The following is a 16,013-nucleotide window of genomic DNA, read 5'->3' on the forward strand; positions in this document are numbered from 1 at the left end:
TTTTGTAACAATTATTGTAATAATACTATAGTGAGGAAGTAGGGTGCTTCGGGTCTAGGGAGCACTGACTTTTCTGTAGTGGGTGTAGAGGTCGCCTTGACATGCATGCTTAACCATGAAGGGAACCTGTATACTTAAAACAGAGAGCCATGTTTTACATTATCTCCTTTGATAAGTAGGCCAGAGTTAAGCACCTTCTTTATTTATTTTTTTATTTCATGATCCATTGAAGGAATACTAGATGATGTAAGTACAAATATGAGCAGGTTACGTTTTTACAGAAGAAAAGACTGTAGATTATAGTACATTAAGCTGTTGCTAATTTATTAACTCATGTCTAGAATAAACCTCCATTAATACATTTTAGAAAATCAACCTTCCAGTGGTCAAAATGCAGTGACCAGCAGCCCAGGCACAAGGCTAACTGGTTAGGTTCCACATTTCACTTGGGCCAGGGCTCTGGGGATGTTTCTTTCCCTGTCAGCATTCTCAGCTTAAATCCAGTTGGATTTGCTCCTTTCTCAAAAGGGGAATACTCCAAAGGTGGGGCTCCTGGAATGAGGGTGGGGGACATAGCAAGGCCTACAAAGCTTAGCAGCATCTGCAGAAAGCTGAGAGACATTTGGTCCTTCATTCCAGAAGAATGAGTAGCAGCACTCCCATATCCCAGGCATGTGAAGTGTATCTGCTGGTGTAAAAAGAAATGCGAAGAAAAAAATCACCCCATTCGTGGGAACGAAAGCTAGTCGTCTTTGGTACTCACATCCTTTCTCAAATGGCTTTGAAACAGAAGCTTCAAGTGTTCGCTCAATAACTTGGCTCTGACGGGTGTGGGGTGACTTTAACATGTGTGTAATTTTGTTATTATTGTTCTTATGCAGGCAATTTGAGACAAAGTATGAAAGGCTGTCCACAGGCAGAGGTTATGTCTCTCGGAAGAGAAAAGAAAGCCTAGTAGCGGGATCTGAATTCCCGCTGCACCAGGAGAACTCTGAGATGTGCAAGGCGGTGTTTCCTCCTCAACCAGAGAGTAGGTCCAGCGGTTGGTTTTGAACCTGATGGCGCTGTTTCACTGGAATCCATCTCCCCGGCAGGGATACGATGTGACCTGCCTAAGTACTTGCCCTCTGGGAGCACAGTGTTTACATATTTACCTGTATTTAAGAGTTTTGTAAAAAGCAGTGAAAAACCTCACATAATTAAGCTTGGGCCTGAATCATTCAGTACTACCTACAGTGTCATTTTGAGCCAACCTATGTGACACTTTTAGTAGCATTCTTAGTTTTATTGTATCTCTCTCAAATCACATTTAGTACTATGAAAATAGTTCTGCCCTAAGAAGAAACTGTTGTTTGTAAAAAACAAGACACAGAGACACACATTCGGGAGAGCACAATTTTGTTTCAACAATTTTCAATCAATGTATATGAAGCCCTTGGTAGAACCTTACACAGCTTTTTTCTACGAAACATGCCCAATCAGGAAAAAACAGACCTTTTTTTTTTTTTGGAGGGGGGAGCATGGAGGAAAGGGATAAGACCTTTAATGGCTTTTGTCAGCCATCTTCAAGAATTAATATTTATCTCTTCTGTTAGTTGTATTGAGTATTGAGGTAGGAGGCACACAGAATGAACTGTACCGTCTCTTCTTTCTGTTGGCCATGTAGTCAGATCGCTAGAAGAAAGCTAATCAGTCCTCTGCCTTCTGCCCTACAAAAATGTCGGACTCAGCATATCAGAATTAGAAATATTAATATCAGGAACTCCATTTGATTTTTTCTTGTGCTTTATCTCTTTGAGACTATAATGTGGTCCACTGTCCTTTATAAGGGACATCCCCAAATGTTCATCATTTTATTTTTCACTCAATTGTTTTGTGGTGGAAGTTCCAGTCTGTTGGACTGCAGTCTACAAAAGCCAGAATGGCTGAGAGAATTCAATAATGCTTTGAGAACCTGATGGATTTGGACTTCTAAAAAATGAAACCAAGAAAAGAGTGTCTCTATTTGTACAAATTAAAAGAGCCATGTTAACCATTTTCAAATATTTACTAATAAAACAGATACATGTTTTGATAGCGACAGGCCCAAAACAGATAACAGGTGCTCACTTGTCCGTTACACACACACACACACACACACACACACACACGCACACACACACACACACACACGGGAAGTTTAGCTAGCCCGCCACTAGTTGTAAATTTAAAATGATGTGTGATGAAATAAATATGTGGAATTCCTATTGAATTGCTTTTGTCTTCCATTACTTCGAGCACCATATTTCTATGTTCCTGCCACTTTCTGAGCCCAGACACATATACAGCTAAGCCTCTGAAGCTCTATAGAACAGACCAGATGCTCTAATAGGTGGTCAGAACCCTTTGGAAAATACGCTATTGAAAATAGCAGCAGAAGCAGTCAGAAGCTCTTAAGGACCAGCAAGCTTAAAAACAAGCTCTAAGCCCAGTTTTTATAAAACTCTGGACCTGCACATGTATTGTTATGTTATTGAGAAGAGAAAAAGGAATAAAAACAGGAGGGTTTCGGGAGTCCTCTTGGTGGTGGTGGCATTGGCCTTGGAGGAAGTGTTCTGTAGAGATACTCATGCTGCAGCAAAAGCAAGTTGATCCAGGGCACTGAGCTGAAGATGCTGTGGGCTAAGGAACCTCATCCATGTGACACTTAGTAAATCACAGCTGCTTCTGTGATAATAACTTATTACGTAAAATAATAGCTTCCTTAAGAGTGATGAGTGCAGTGTCCTGGATATTACTGTTATGCTATTTCCCAACTGCTTATCTGCCTGGCTGAGTCGAATGTGGCCACTTATTTGGAGAATGGATGGTACTTACCAACTCTAACGTGCTCCAAAGAAAAAAGAAACCTGAAGCATAGAACAAACATTAGCTCCTTTCTAGATAAATGAGACAGAAATTTAAGAGGAGCAGGGTGATATTTCACATTTTATATGACATATTGGAGCCAGAAAGGCTTACCTGGCATCCTTATTGTTGACCTCTTCAACAGGTGTTGACCTGTTTCAAACACCAGTGTCCAGACGGCTGACTTTTGCAGAGATGGCTGTGTGGGAACTGCACGACCCTATGGCATGAGCCCCTGTGCTCAGTCAGCCTCTTCTTGCAGACCTGAAGGATTTAGCCTCGCTGGTCTTCTACAAAGCGCTACTGTCATGCCCTGTCTCTCACAGAGGCACTGCCCATGGCAAGTTGCTCTCTGCTTCTTTGAACCTGACCACCTTCAAATACATTTTTAAAGCTAACACTTATTTAGCGCTTGTAAGGGTCAGGTATTTTTAAGCATTTTAAGTATATTAAAAATTATTTAACTTTCACAACCACCACATTTAACGGGGAGCGTTATTATGTCCATGTTGTAGACTGGCACTGTCCAATAGAAATATAATGTAAACACAGATAATTTTGACTTCTGTTTATAAATATAAACCTGCTTAAAAATAACCATAAATACAAATGTAGGTTTGTAATATAAATGTTAATAAATATAAACATAAGCAACTTTAAATTGCTAGTGGCCATATTCAAAAAGTAAACAGAAACAGGTGACATGAACTTTAATAATTTATTTTTAACCCACTATATCCAAAGTATTATCATATCAAATGGGATATTCTATTTTGGGGGAGAGGATTAGGTCTTGGAAATGTGATATATAATTTGCACCTATAGCACATCTCAATTTGGATTAGCTCATTTCAAGTGTTCAATAGCCACATATGGCTAATGGCTACTGAATTGGACAGCACAATTACAGATGGAGAAACCAGGGCACAGAAGACATTTAACTTACCCCACAGGAGACCTTTTCTCAGCTAGGAAATGGTAAAACTAGAATTCAAATATAAGCAGTCTTACCCCAGAATCTGCTCTCTGAATCCATTATATTTCCCAGATTGTTTGGGTTTTTTAAATTTGCTGCTAAAAGAATACAAATAGTAGTTATGAAAATGACAAGCCTGGAACAGTGGCTACAAAGCTTTAAGCTATGCTACAAAGTTCTGAGAGTCATTGCCCTTTCTCTGTAGTTCTAGGTCTCTTTCTCTGACAGCAACAGAAGTCCTTGTACACTCACAGGTCTTGACATTTTTCTTTGCCAAGGGTCCAGCTGATGGACATTTGGGTAGTTTTCACCTTTGGCTATTATGAATAATTCTGTTATGAACTTTTGTGTACAAATTTTTGTGTGGACATATGCTTTCATTTCTCTTGGGTATATACCCAGGAGTAGGATTGCTGGGTCAAATGGCAACTTTATGTTTAGCTGTTTAAGAATTGCCAGGTTGTTTTCTGAAGTGACTACACCATTTTATACTCCCATCAGCAGTATATGAGGGTTCTGATGTCTCCACATCCTCAACTACAATTTTATTATCTTTCTTTTTGATTATAACCAGCCTAGTGGATGTGAAGTTGTATCTCACTATGGTTTTGATCTGCATTTCCCTGATGACTAATGACGTTGAGCATCCTTCAATGTACTTATTAGCCATTACATATTATTACATCTTTTTTGGAGAAATGTTTCTTCAGATCCTTTGCCCTTTTAAAAATTGTATTATTTGTTTTTATTATTGAGTGGTAAGGGTTCCTTATATACTTGGGGTGTAAGTCCCTTATCAGATATATGATTTGCGAATATTTTTTTTCATTCTGTGCGATGTCTTTTCACTTTCTTGATAATGTCCTCTGAAGCACAAGAGTTTTAAATTTTGGTGAAATCCAAGTAATCTATTTTTTCTTTTGTTGCTTGTACTTTTGGTCATATCCAAGCAACCACTGCCAAATCCAAGGTCACAAAGATTTACCCCTATGTTTTCTTCTAATAGTTTCATAGTTTTAGCTTTAAGTTAAGTATTTGGTCTATATTGAGTTAATCTTTTTATATGATGTGTGGTAGGGGCCCAAATTCATTCTTTTGTATGAGGATACCTGGCTGTCCCAGCAGCATTTGTTGAAAGATGATTTTTTCCCCACTAAATTGTCTTGGCACCTTTGTTGAAAATCAGTTGACTATAAATGTAAATGCTCATTTCTGGATTGTCAGTTTTATTCCATTAATCTGCATGTTATCTTTATCCCAGTACTCCACTCTCTTGATTGTTGTTGCTTTGTAGTAAGTTTTGAAATTGGGACTTGTGAGTCTACCTACTTTGTTCTTTTTCAAGATTGTTGTGGCTATCCTGAGTCTCCTGAGTTACCATATGAATTTTAGGATCAGCTTGTCACTTTCTACAAAGCCAGCTGGGATTCTGACAAGGATTATATTCAACCTGTGCATCAGTTTCAGAACTATTACCATATTAACCATATTAAGTCTCCTGACCCATGAATGTGAGACACCCTTCCACTTACTTAAATCTTTTAAAATTTCTCTCAACATTTTGTAATTTTTAGAGTATAAGTTTTGCACTTCTTTTGTTAAATTTATTCCAAGTGTTTTATTATTTTTGATGCTATTATAAATGGAATCGTTTTCTTACTTTCAGTTTCAGATTGTTCATTGCAAGTATATAGAAATACTATTTTTTTTTGTATTTGATCATGTACCCTGCAACCCTGCTGAACTCACTTATTCTAATATCTTATGATAGAAGGATTTTCCATATAAAAGATCACATCAACTGTAAATAGAGATTGTTTTACTTTTTCCTTTCCAATCTGAATATCTTTAATTTCTTTTTATTTCTTAATTGCCCTGGTTCGAACTCGGAGGTTGAAGGTTGAATGGAAGTGGTAAGTGTGGACATAGCCAAGATGATGGTGCTAGTGAAGATGGTGGTGAGGGTGATAGTAATGAGGGATAATAATAACCCCCAAACCTGAAAGGAAGGCTCAAATCACTTGGCAATGATCTGGTTCTATTTTCACTAAGTAATATATTTTAAAATTCATAAAAACTTATTTGGGGCTTCCCTGGTGGCGCAGTGGTTGAGAATCTGCCTGCTAATGCAGGGGACACGGGTTCGAGCCCTGGTCTGGGAAGATCCCACATGCCACGGAGCAACTAGGCCTGTGAGCCACAACTACTGAGCCTGCGCGTCTGGAGCCTGTGCTCCGCAACAAGAGAGGCCGCGACAGTGAGAGGTCCGCGCACCGCGATGAAGAGTGGCCCCCACTTGCCACAGCTAGAGGAAGCCCTCGCACAGAAACGGAGACCCAACACAGCCCAAAAAATAAATAATTAAATAAATAAATAATTTAAAAAAAAAAAAAAAAACTTATTTGAAACCTTAAAACACATTCAAAATAGCCTAAATGCACTCCTGTACAGGGAGGAGGAACAGAATTCGAGATGTCTATCCCGACATTAAGAGTCTGTTCCAGACTCAGACTGATCACAGCTTTGTTGCTTCTTCTGCATTAATTTGGTTGTCAGCTGAGACAGTGGGTCCAGCAGGGGAGTGGGGCAGGGGGGCCTGGCTTGGAATTCCAGTTCTACTACTTATTGGTTGAATGATTTTGGGTATATGACTCTATCTGTCATCTCTAAAATAGGTATGATAATCCCTATTTCACTGGGTTGGTTTAAGGATTCACTGAGATAATGCATGTAAAGTATAGTGTTGAGCACACAGTAGCATTTGATAAATGTTATTTTCCACTTTCATCAATGTTGTTTTTAATGTGAGAGATGTGGTGCACAATGTTCTTATTTACCAATGATCGGTTTCAATAAAATGGGGCTTGTTTATGTGTTCTTTCTACCTCTACCTTCCAACTAGTCAGACAGCACAGTGGTCATGCTTCTCTAACTCTCAGGGCTTGGTGCAGTATGGCTGGGATATCTGAACCTCTCCCATGCAGCATCCAGGAAAGTGGGAAGCAGGAGAGGACAGTAGTGAGGGCGATTCTGAGTAAGACACTCCTGTATATCTGAAATCTCACCTCTTCCACATAGTCCTGCTATATAAACTGCCAAGCCTCTTGGCTTTCACATCTGTGAAATGAGCCTCTCCTCATGGGTTGTTGTGAGGATGAGGTGAGGTTATGCGCCAGTGCCTGGTACACAGCAAGAACTTAATAAGTGTTCACTAATATTCACTTTCAATATGTGGTCCGATAGAACTCCTGACAAAAAACAATGTGTTACGTTATGACTACTCCACGGAGTGAATCTATTTTCTGGACTTTCATCCATGAGGAAAATGGGTTTTAGGAAGATTACCAGACTTATTTATTTGCTTATCATGAAAACACTACTTTCACATTGTAAGATTATTCTCATATTTTGTAAAAACATGACTTTCATCCGTTTCTCTACTTGCCTAAATTGACTTCAGATTTCACCAATCCTTTCTTTACCAAATTCCTTTGCCTTTGTTCTCTGTGAATGTGATAATTACCAAGAAAAATGAATAAGTATTTCCATGAGGAAGCATGGAATGAATCAAAAATTCAGCCTTAAAATAAGCAGGTTTCAGTAGAAAGTTCTTCTAGAAAATAGTAAGAAGGACTCCATATCATAAGTGACATGTACAACATTTTTGAGAACGAAGAAAATATGGGAAGAAGATTGCATCTCAACTCACTCATTATCCTTCTTCAGGACTTGAGCAGGATATCATCTCTGTGTCTAAACTTCTGCGTATTCTTAGTCACCTTCACCCTCACTGTCACTTTCTTTTTCTCTGTCAGGATCCCTGTAGGAAACAGGGTCACTGCATAAAACTGATGGCACATCCAAACTGGGTAACTTGAGAAGAGCTTAATAAACCTTAGAAAGATAAGGGCAGGATATAAGGAAACCTCAAGGGTGATACAGCACCTCCAGGCTCATAACAACAGGGAGCAGGAAAGGTCAAGGGAGATCACTGGAACCCAAAGAGCCTAAGCCATGTGGACCTATGGCCTTGGATTAAGGCACACAAGCAGCCCTCACCACCTCCACCGGATGGAACCAGGGAAACAAACATCCTGACTTCACTTTCTTTTCTCCCTTGGATCTCCTGCCTATGGTACCCACTGGCTGAGACCAGCCACAAGGCAGAGGGCAAGAGTTTCTATGAACCCAGACTATCGACAAAGATGGAAAGGGTAGAGAGGGGTTTGGAGGAGAAAATGGAAGAAATCTAGCCCCAGTTTATATGACGGGTTCTCCTCTACAATTTATTAATTTCTTTAATTAATCATCTTACAACGTGGAGAGTCTATTAGGGTCAAGAAATGTACTAGGTTAAAAAAATTTAGATGGGTTGCCTCAACTCAAGAAACTCAGTGAATTAGGGAAAACAATACAACTACAAATAATTTTAGTACAATGAATAAATGTTGTAAAAGAAACGTGTTCACAATCCTAAGAGAGCATAAAGAGGAGAAAGATAAAGAAAAAATCATCAAGGAGGTGAAATTTGAAGGAGGCCATATGATTTCTTTACCTCTCTTCATCTACCGCTTCACCAGAATTGGCTTCTTTGTGCATCCGCTTCCTTTACTCTCCAGGACATCTCAGACCCCCAAATGGAGTCAGGTCTGTTTGTCTTCAGCTTGAGTGTGCAGACAGTTCACATTCTCAGAGAGCCTACCGCACAATTGCATATGCTATTTGATGAGATTAGAGAAGAACATAAAAATTGATATCAATAAAAAGTCCACCATTGGAGGTACATTAGGTAATCATTTACCTTCCATAACGGGATTACAGTTAAGCTAGAATGAGTTAGTAATCCTTTGCTACCCTCCTATTAATAAAAGTTTAATTTATTCACAGTTGACTTGGAACATCACATAAACCTGTATGCTATTTTCATCCTTCTATTTTTACTAGAAAGATTCCTGCCATAATCTTCTAGGATTACATGTAAAAGTTTGGATGTTCTCTTTTCAGAATAGGCTTTAGGTTTAAATTACCTGATTCTTTTGTTGGTGAAAGTGAGTCACCTTCATTCTGTTTTGAGGTACCTATCCCCACTTTTTTATACTTCTTCCACTCAATCTGCCTGAAGATCAACCATGTAAACACAGTCGTGAGTAAGATTTCAGTGTGAGATGAATCATATTATTGAGAAACAAAGAGATGCTTAAGAGTGGACACGTTCTAACATATTCCCCAATTAGGGAAGAAGTCATCAGCTCTTTAATAAAATATGAGGGGCCTTGGTGAATACAAAACACTTATGGGATGAGAAGACAATTCCTAAAAATTAGAATTATTTGTGCTTAACCAAAGCTTTCCACAGTCTCCCTCTACCCTTATTACTCAACATTTTATATTACACCTGTTAGGTGACATGTACTGCTCTAGGCACTTCATAGGTATCCAATTGTTTCATTCTCAAAACAACCCTATAAGGTAGAAACTGTTATTATACACCTTTTGTGTATGGAGAACTGAAGAACAGAGATATTCAGTGACTTGTTTAAGATCGCACAGCTGGTGGAGAGCAGAGTCAGGGTTTAACCCTGGAGTCTCCCTCTAGAGTTTAAGCATGTAACCGTTGTACTATGCTACCTACCCGGGATCCAGTGTAAGCTCCTAAGCCTGGAAGTCAATTTCTTCTCCCCACTCAAGTTTGACATTTTATTCCAGCCTCACGTGCACTAGTCTTCACGAACAGCACCCCTCCTGTTCCTGCCACGTGCACTCTCCAAACACACCAACATTCGGCTGTTCCGGTTCCTTGGCTCTCATCCTTCCACCTGTCCTTCTGCCCAAATGAATCTTCCCAAGCCCAGCTTCCGCTGCACTTCCTATGCATAGAAACCGCCAGCCACTGAGCCACCTGCTTCCCAGGTACACTTATTACATATACCACCGCTTGTGAATTAACCATACCAACCTGCCCTTCTCTCTTTCCTTATGTCATTAAAATGTTCTTTTATTATGTAAATATCCTATTTTCCCAAATGAAGGGTGAGCTTCTCAAGCTCAGGGCCACGTATCTGTCCTTAGTATCCTTCACATAGCACAGCCGGTGTTCAGTAACTACTGAGCTATTCCCCAGGGATGTCAGTACGTTTGTAACTTTCAGGATGCTCCAACTGCCTTCAGAGTGGCCAAGGAGACATCTGAGGCAGACAGAGCCTGCTGTCTGTCAGAGCCTCCATAGTGAAGCAATGTCCCTCACGGCCCAGTGTTCTAACGTTTTCCTCAACAGAAAAAAATAAAGGAACAAACAATAAGGGCTAGATTAACTTTGCCAAAAAGGAAGAAAAGCAATATTTCTTTTTTTATGATAAGCAATTTAATAAAATAAACATGATTTCACAAAAGCTCCTGGTCAAAACACAATTTTTTTTATAAAATATTTTTCTTAATTACAAAATACTTCAGATGGAAAATAGAGGGCGAAACATCTATGCATTTAAGATCCAGATTTGGCACTTCCCTGATGGTGCAGTGGTTAAGAATCCGCCTGCCAATGCAGGGGGGCACGGGTTCGAGCCCTGGTCCAGGAAGATCCCACATTCCACGGAGCAACTAAGCCCATGCACCACAACTACTGAGCCTGCGCTCTAGAGCTTGAAAACCACAACTACTGAGCTTGTTGTGGTCCCTTGATTCTTAACCACTGCACCAACAGAGAAGTCCTTCTTGACTTCAGATATTTTTAAAAAATAGACAGGTATAGTTAAAGCCCCTTTTTTGTCTTTCCCTGATCTCCCTTCCTCCCTCCATAGAACTAGCCGCTCTCCTCAAGTTGGTAAGTATCTTTCTATCCAGACTTTTGGTTCTTAGGAAGTTTCTGTGTAGTCATAAAATAGACATTTTTGTTTGATATACTTGGGAGTTTATATAAAAGGTATCACACTGCACCTGTCATTTTGCAACTTGATTTTGTCCCTCAGCATTGCTCCTCAGATTTATTCATGCAGATGCAGGTGGTTCCCATTCATTCATTAAATGACATCATTCTGTTCCACTGTACTAATAAGCCTCATTTTATTTACCTATTCTCTTATTTATAGGTATTGAAATTGTTTACAATGTTTTGTTATTTCAAAAAAAGCAGCCCAAAGACACTAGTTTTTGCTTTTCTTGTTTTTGTGTATGTTTGTATGTGTACCTTTGCTTTATTTCTTAAGCACTATTTTTTTTAATGTTCCCCAAAACCCTGAAACAGGCATTTATTGTTAAAAAAATCATCGAGGGGGGCTTCCCTGGTGGCGCGATGGTTGAGAATCTGCCTGCTAATGCAGGGGACACGGGTTCGAACCCTGGTCTGGGAAGATCCCTCATGCCGCGGAGCAACTAGGCCCGTGAGCCACAACTACTGAGCCCGCGCGTCTGGAGCCTGTGCTCCGCAACAAGAGAGGCCATGATAGTGAGAGGCCCGCGCACCGCGATGAAGAGTGGCCCCCGCTTGCCGCAACTAGAGAAAGCCCTCGCACAGAAACGAAGACCCAACACAGCCAAAAATAAATAAATAAATACATTAATTAATTTAAAAAAATCATCGAGGAAAATGAGGATGGGGAAGGGAATATCTCTCTGGGGATGAGCACAGGAACGTGATGGGTGAAGTGCATAGTTCTCCGCTCAGGACCTCAGCCTTCTGGCTTCCCTCCAAGAAAGAGGTCAGCTGGTGGTTACCAGTGCCCTGTGGTCCAGAGCAGTGGGTCTCAAAATTGTGTGCAGAAGAATCACCTGGAGGGTTTGTTAAAGCACAGATTGCTGTCCCTCCTCCCCATTTTGTATTCAATTGGCCCGAAGTGTGCTGAGGATTTGCATTGAAACAGGTGAGGTTTCCCAAGTAAAGCGCACACTGTTGATAGCGGCCACACTTTGAGAGCCTTGCTCTTGAGAAAAAGGAAGACACTTAAAGTCACAAGAGGACCACCGGTCTCTCCTAAAGTTTGCAGGCTGTGTGTGTGTGTGTGTGTGTGTGTGTGTGTGTGTATTTGGTGGGATTGTTGAGAGGTTGAAAGTAAGAGTTTGTATTTTCGGCAGGGAAATATGTATTTCAGCAAATCACAAGGAGCTTCTCATCCCTCAATCGTCAGGATAATTTTATAAAAGTGCTAAAATATAAAGTTTCTAAATGAGGTGTTTGCATGTTTCGGGGTGGATGGTGGGGAGACATCTGTGTGAAAAGTTTTAAGAATGTTTATGTCCTTTTATTCAGTAATTCTACCCAGAGGACTTTATCTCAAGGAAATCATCAGAGATGCTTGGAAAGATTTGTGTTCAAAGATGTTCATTGCAGCATTTATTTTCATAGCCCCAAACCATAAAAACTAAGTACTTAAAAATATGAGATTGATTAAGCATGTTATGATACAGCCATATAAAGAAATTTAAGATATAGCTGTTAAAAATCATTCCTTTAAGAATACTGGAAGATAAGGAGGTAGGTTTATAAATTTATGAAGAAAAAAATAGACTACAAAATAGCAGGTAAAGTATCAAATACACTTGCAAGTATTTATTTCTGGAGGCATTTTGTTTAGTGATTAAGAATTTTCCCTACTTTTCAGTTTTTAGAAATTTTAACATTTTCTAAATATCCTTCAAAGAACATTCACTATTTTTATAAACAGGAGGTATCCCAATAATGGTTTGAGTATTTTTAAACAACCTGTATAGGAATGAACTTGAATTTTTCAGGAGCAGAAATGTTATAATGGAGAGGTATATTGTAGTAGTTAATATTTCTTGAATACAACTACAGGCTAGGGGTAATATATATTATCTCACAATTCTCTCTTTATAATGATATATAATATGTCACATATTATACGTAATAATGTTATTCTGCAATACTGTATCTAATGTGTGTTTGTGTGGAATATACATATGTGTATAATAAAACCTGTTTTCCCTCTCTATCCAGTAGTACTGAAGGTATATAAGCCTTCAGGGAAGATTACACTCAAGGGACAGTCTGTTGATTGGGTTGTACCTTCAAGGAGCATAAAAAAATATATACGTTTTTGCTGTGTCTTTGATGACTATCTTTTCACACCACTTCTGTTGGATAAACTTGCTATCAAAGGGTTTAGTCCATGCTACTTCTCCATACAGCCCTCCCCTTATTGCCCTTCAGCAGCTCCCTGCCCCCTACACAACTAAAGAGCTTTTTCTTTTTCAGTCTCTCGCTGTTGCGCTGGTTTTCTGGGTCTCTTCACGCCTAGCCCTCTTCACTCCCTGCCTGGCCCATGCTGGGTCGCTGGCATGGATCTCCTCTTTGTGGCCGCTGGCCAGTTTCCTCTTTCAATCTCTGTGCATTTGACAAGGCTTAGACTGGAGAGCTTCATCAGCGTATCAGGCATTCTCACCATGTTTAAAGGCTTCCTGAAATCCGAACCCCTTCATGAATCAGAGCACCTGGCATATAGCAGGCATTCATTCATTCCTAAACAACATTGATTCCCTCCATGCTGGAAATACAGCAGTGAAATTCTGCCCTCTGAGATTCCAGCATACTCCCAACACACACACAAAGCATGCCCAACAAATCTTGTATAGACCATTCTCATTCCAGATTTTTTCTAAAATCTTTGACGACTACAGTAATCTAAGAACTAACTTAAAAAATTCCTTTTAAAAAAAGTATCTGTTTAAACACACTCCTTAATGAGGATGGTGGTTAAAACAAGTTTCCGAATTATTTGACACTCTTTCCATTGAGAGCTGCGGCTGTGTCCCTGCCCACTGAATCTGGGTTCTGGGATTGCTTGTCAAATAGAGTACGCTAAAAATGATGCCGTGTCCCTTCCTGAACTAGGCCGTGAGAAATGGGCAAGCATCTGCTCCTGTCTCTTGGATACTCATTGTTGGAACCCAGCCACCATGTTCTGAGGAAGCCCAAGCAGCCCAAGGAGAGGCCCAGCCGAAGAGGAACTGAGGCCCTTGGCTGGCTCCAACTGAACTCTCGGCTGATAGCTATCATCAGCTCTCTAGTCACGTGAGGAGATTCTCCCTGGAAGCCACGCTGCTGTCTGAAGCAGAGCCAAAACGTCCATGCCGAGCTCTGCCCAAATTGCAGACTCACAAGTTAAACAAATGATTTTTGTGTTTTTTAAGCCATTAAGTTTTGGGGTGGATTGTTACTCAGCAATAACTAGAACGATGGTTCTGGACATAGGGCAGTGGATCTGCTTTAGTAGGGCTTTGTTAGGTGGTTAAATTGCTCTGTATAAGAAATAATAGGAAATTAGAGGATTCTGAGCCAGCAAGCTAAGGAGCAGAGGAAGCAGAGGATGAAGAGAGGGAGAGGGCTCTAGCCATAGGCAGGATGGCTAAAGCACAAATGAACTCAACCACCAGCAAAATTACCGCGTGCCAGAGATGGCAGGGGACTGTATAAGAACAGGGGTGCCAGGGCTCAGGTTTAAGGAGTTTGCTAATGCAGCTGGCTGCCCGTGGGGTGGAGCATCTGCTAATCTCCATCCCATGTACCCTAAGCCTTCGGCAAAACCCTGCCACACATATACAGTCTCAAGTCTGGAATACTCAGGACGGGATGGGTGTCCTGCAATGAAGCCTGGTGGGGTAATGCAATGCAGAGTAAAGCAATGCACACTTGAGGCAAAATGGAAGAATGGAATTTGAGAATTCACTGGAAACAAGAGCTGGAAGCCAGAGGTGAGTCAGGAAAATACAAGGCCTAGAACAGCCCTCAACTTAATTTCCCCCAAACCCTGGACATATGTAAGGGATTCTGGATGTATGTTCTTGTGGAATGTGGTTTCAAGTCTTTTGGGGATCTTCAGGTTTATAGTGACTTCAACTAGTGCTTGACATTTTACAGTACTGATCGCCCCTGTGCAGTGGGTCTCCAAATGTGTGCTTCAGATATTTAGGTTCGGAAGGGGGCTGAGGGGGCCTCAGTGTGGACCCTCAGGGACACTCGTTGTCTGGGTTGCTCTTTGGTGTCCATGGAGCATCCCGCAACCTCGTAGGTGCCCCTCACAATGCTACTTAAAAATGGAAGCAGTTAGATGACTTCGGTCGATCAGGTGAAATACTCCAGGTACAGGGAAAGACCATACCAGCCTCTGACCTCCAGAACTATAAAATAATAAATTTGTGTTGTCTTAAGCCACTAAGTTTGTGGTTACCACAGCAAGGGAAAACTAATACAACCTGGATGTAAAACAATATAATAGAGTATTTTTGTTAAAGGAAGGATTTAAGTTAGAAAACTGAAGAAAATGAAAATGTCCAAAGCTTGTTTTTTTGAGTTAAAATAAAGAGAAAGAATGCATGTTTTCTTTGCATTTACTTTTACTGGAAAAAAAAAAAAAACCAACAACACATTTTTTTTTTTTTTTCAAAATAAAAGACCATTACACAAGATCGCACAATCACAAATGCTGGCAATTAAAGGTAAGTAAGCTAGTCAGTCTCAGAGAGTCCTTGTCTAAGTAGTTTTCTCCATATGCAATCCACTGACACAGTAATTCTCAGAGCTGTTGGGCTGGATTCACAGTCCCAGGGGCCATGCTCACTGCATTCCATAATTGAATCACATCAGACCTCAAGCAGGAACTCTTCCACCAAGATTTCTATCTTGAGAGCAGTTTAAATGTCCGTGTTCTTTCCATTTCCCACTGGCTTTTTTCATAGTCAGGGGTATAATTCAGCGTTAGCCAATGTCTTTCTCCATTTACCACACAATTTACTCTCCTCTGTTTGGGACCTAACTTCCTCAGTCTTCACATTCTTTTCAACCATCACTGTCTTTACTGTACAATAAGATGACTTCAATGTAAATATAGAAACCTACATCTTCAAAGGGGGAGAAAAAGAAAAAACCACCTGCTAGAAAAAGATACAGGGATGACAAGTAATTTCAGGGAACCCTGGATAGCACTTTTTGCCATTAATACCAGCTTATAAAAAGCAAGTAGGAAACTTTAAAAAAGAAATCAAATTCGATGTGTTTTGTGTGTGTGTGTGTGTTTTATTCTGCACCATTATGAATCAAATAGGAAAATAACTAATAATATGCTCTAGCTGCAACATAAAACAAGAATGTTAACAGCTTACAAATGCTACTGTGAACATTTAGTTCTCTTCTGAGACACGG

General features: G+C 40.1%; 1 protein-coding gene across 2 annotated transcripts in view; it reads left to right on the top strand.

Moving 5' to 3' along the window:
• Positions 1-2,251, top strand: part of MTTP (microsomal triglyceride transfer protein) — a 56,426-nt gene extending 54,175 nt beyond the window's left edge. For both annotated transcript variants that reach the window (XM_059922468.1, XM_059922469.1), the window contains one exon: positions 882-2,251. In XM_059922468.1, the coding sequence (XP_059778451.1) occupies positions 882-1,053 (172 nt within the window). In that variant the 3' untranslated portion in view covers positions 1,054-2,251. The remainder of the gene's footprint in view (positions 1-881) is intronic.
• Positions 2,252-16,013: the final 13,762 nt, after the last annotated feature.

This window comes from Balaenoptera ricei, chromosome 5 (genome assembly GCF_028023285.1).
Source record: "Balaenoptera ricei isolate mBalRic1 chromosome 5, mBalRic1.hap2, whole genome shotgun sequence".
Lineage (NCBI taxonomy): Eukaryota > Metazoa > Chordata > Mammalia > Artiodactyla > Balaenopteridae > Balaenoptera > Balaenoptera ricei.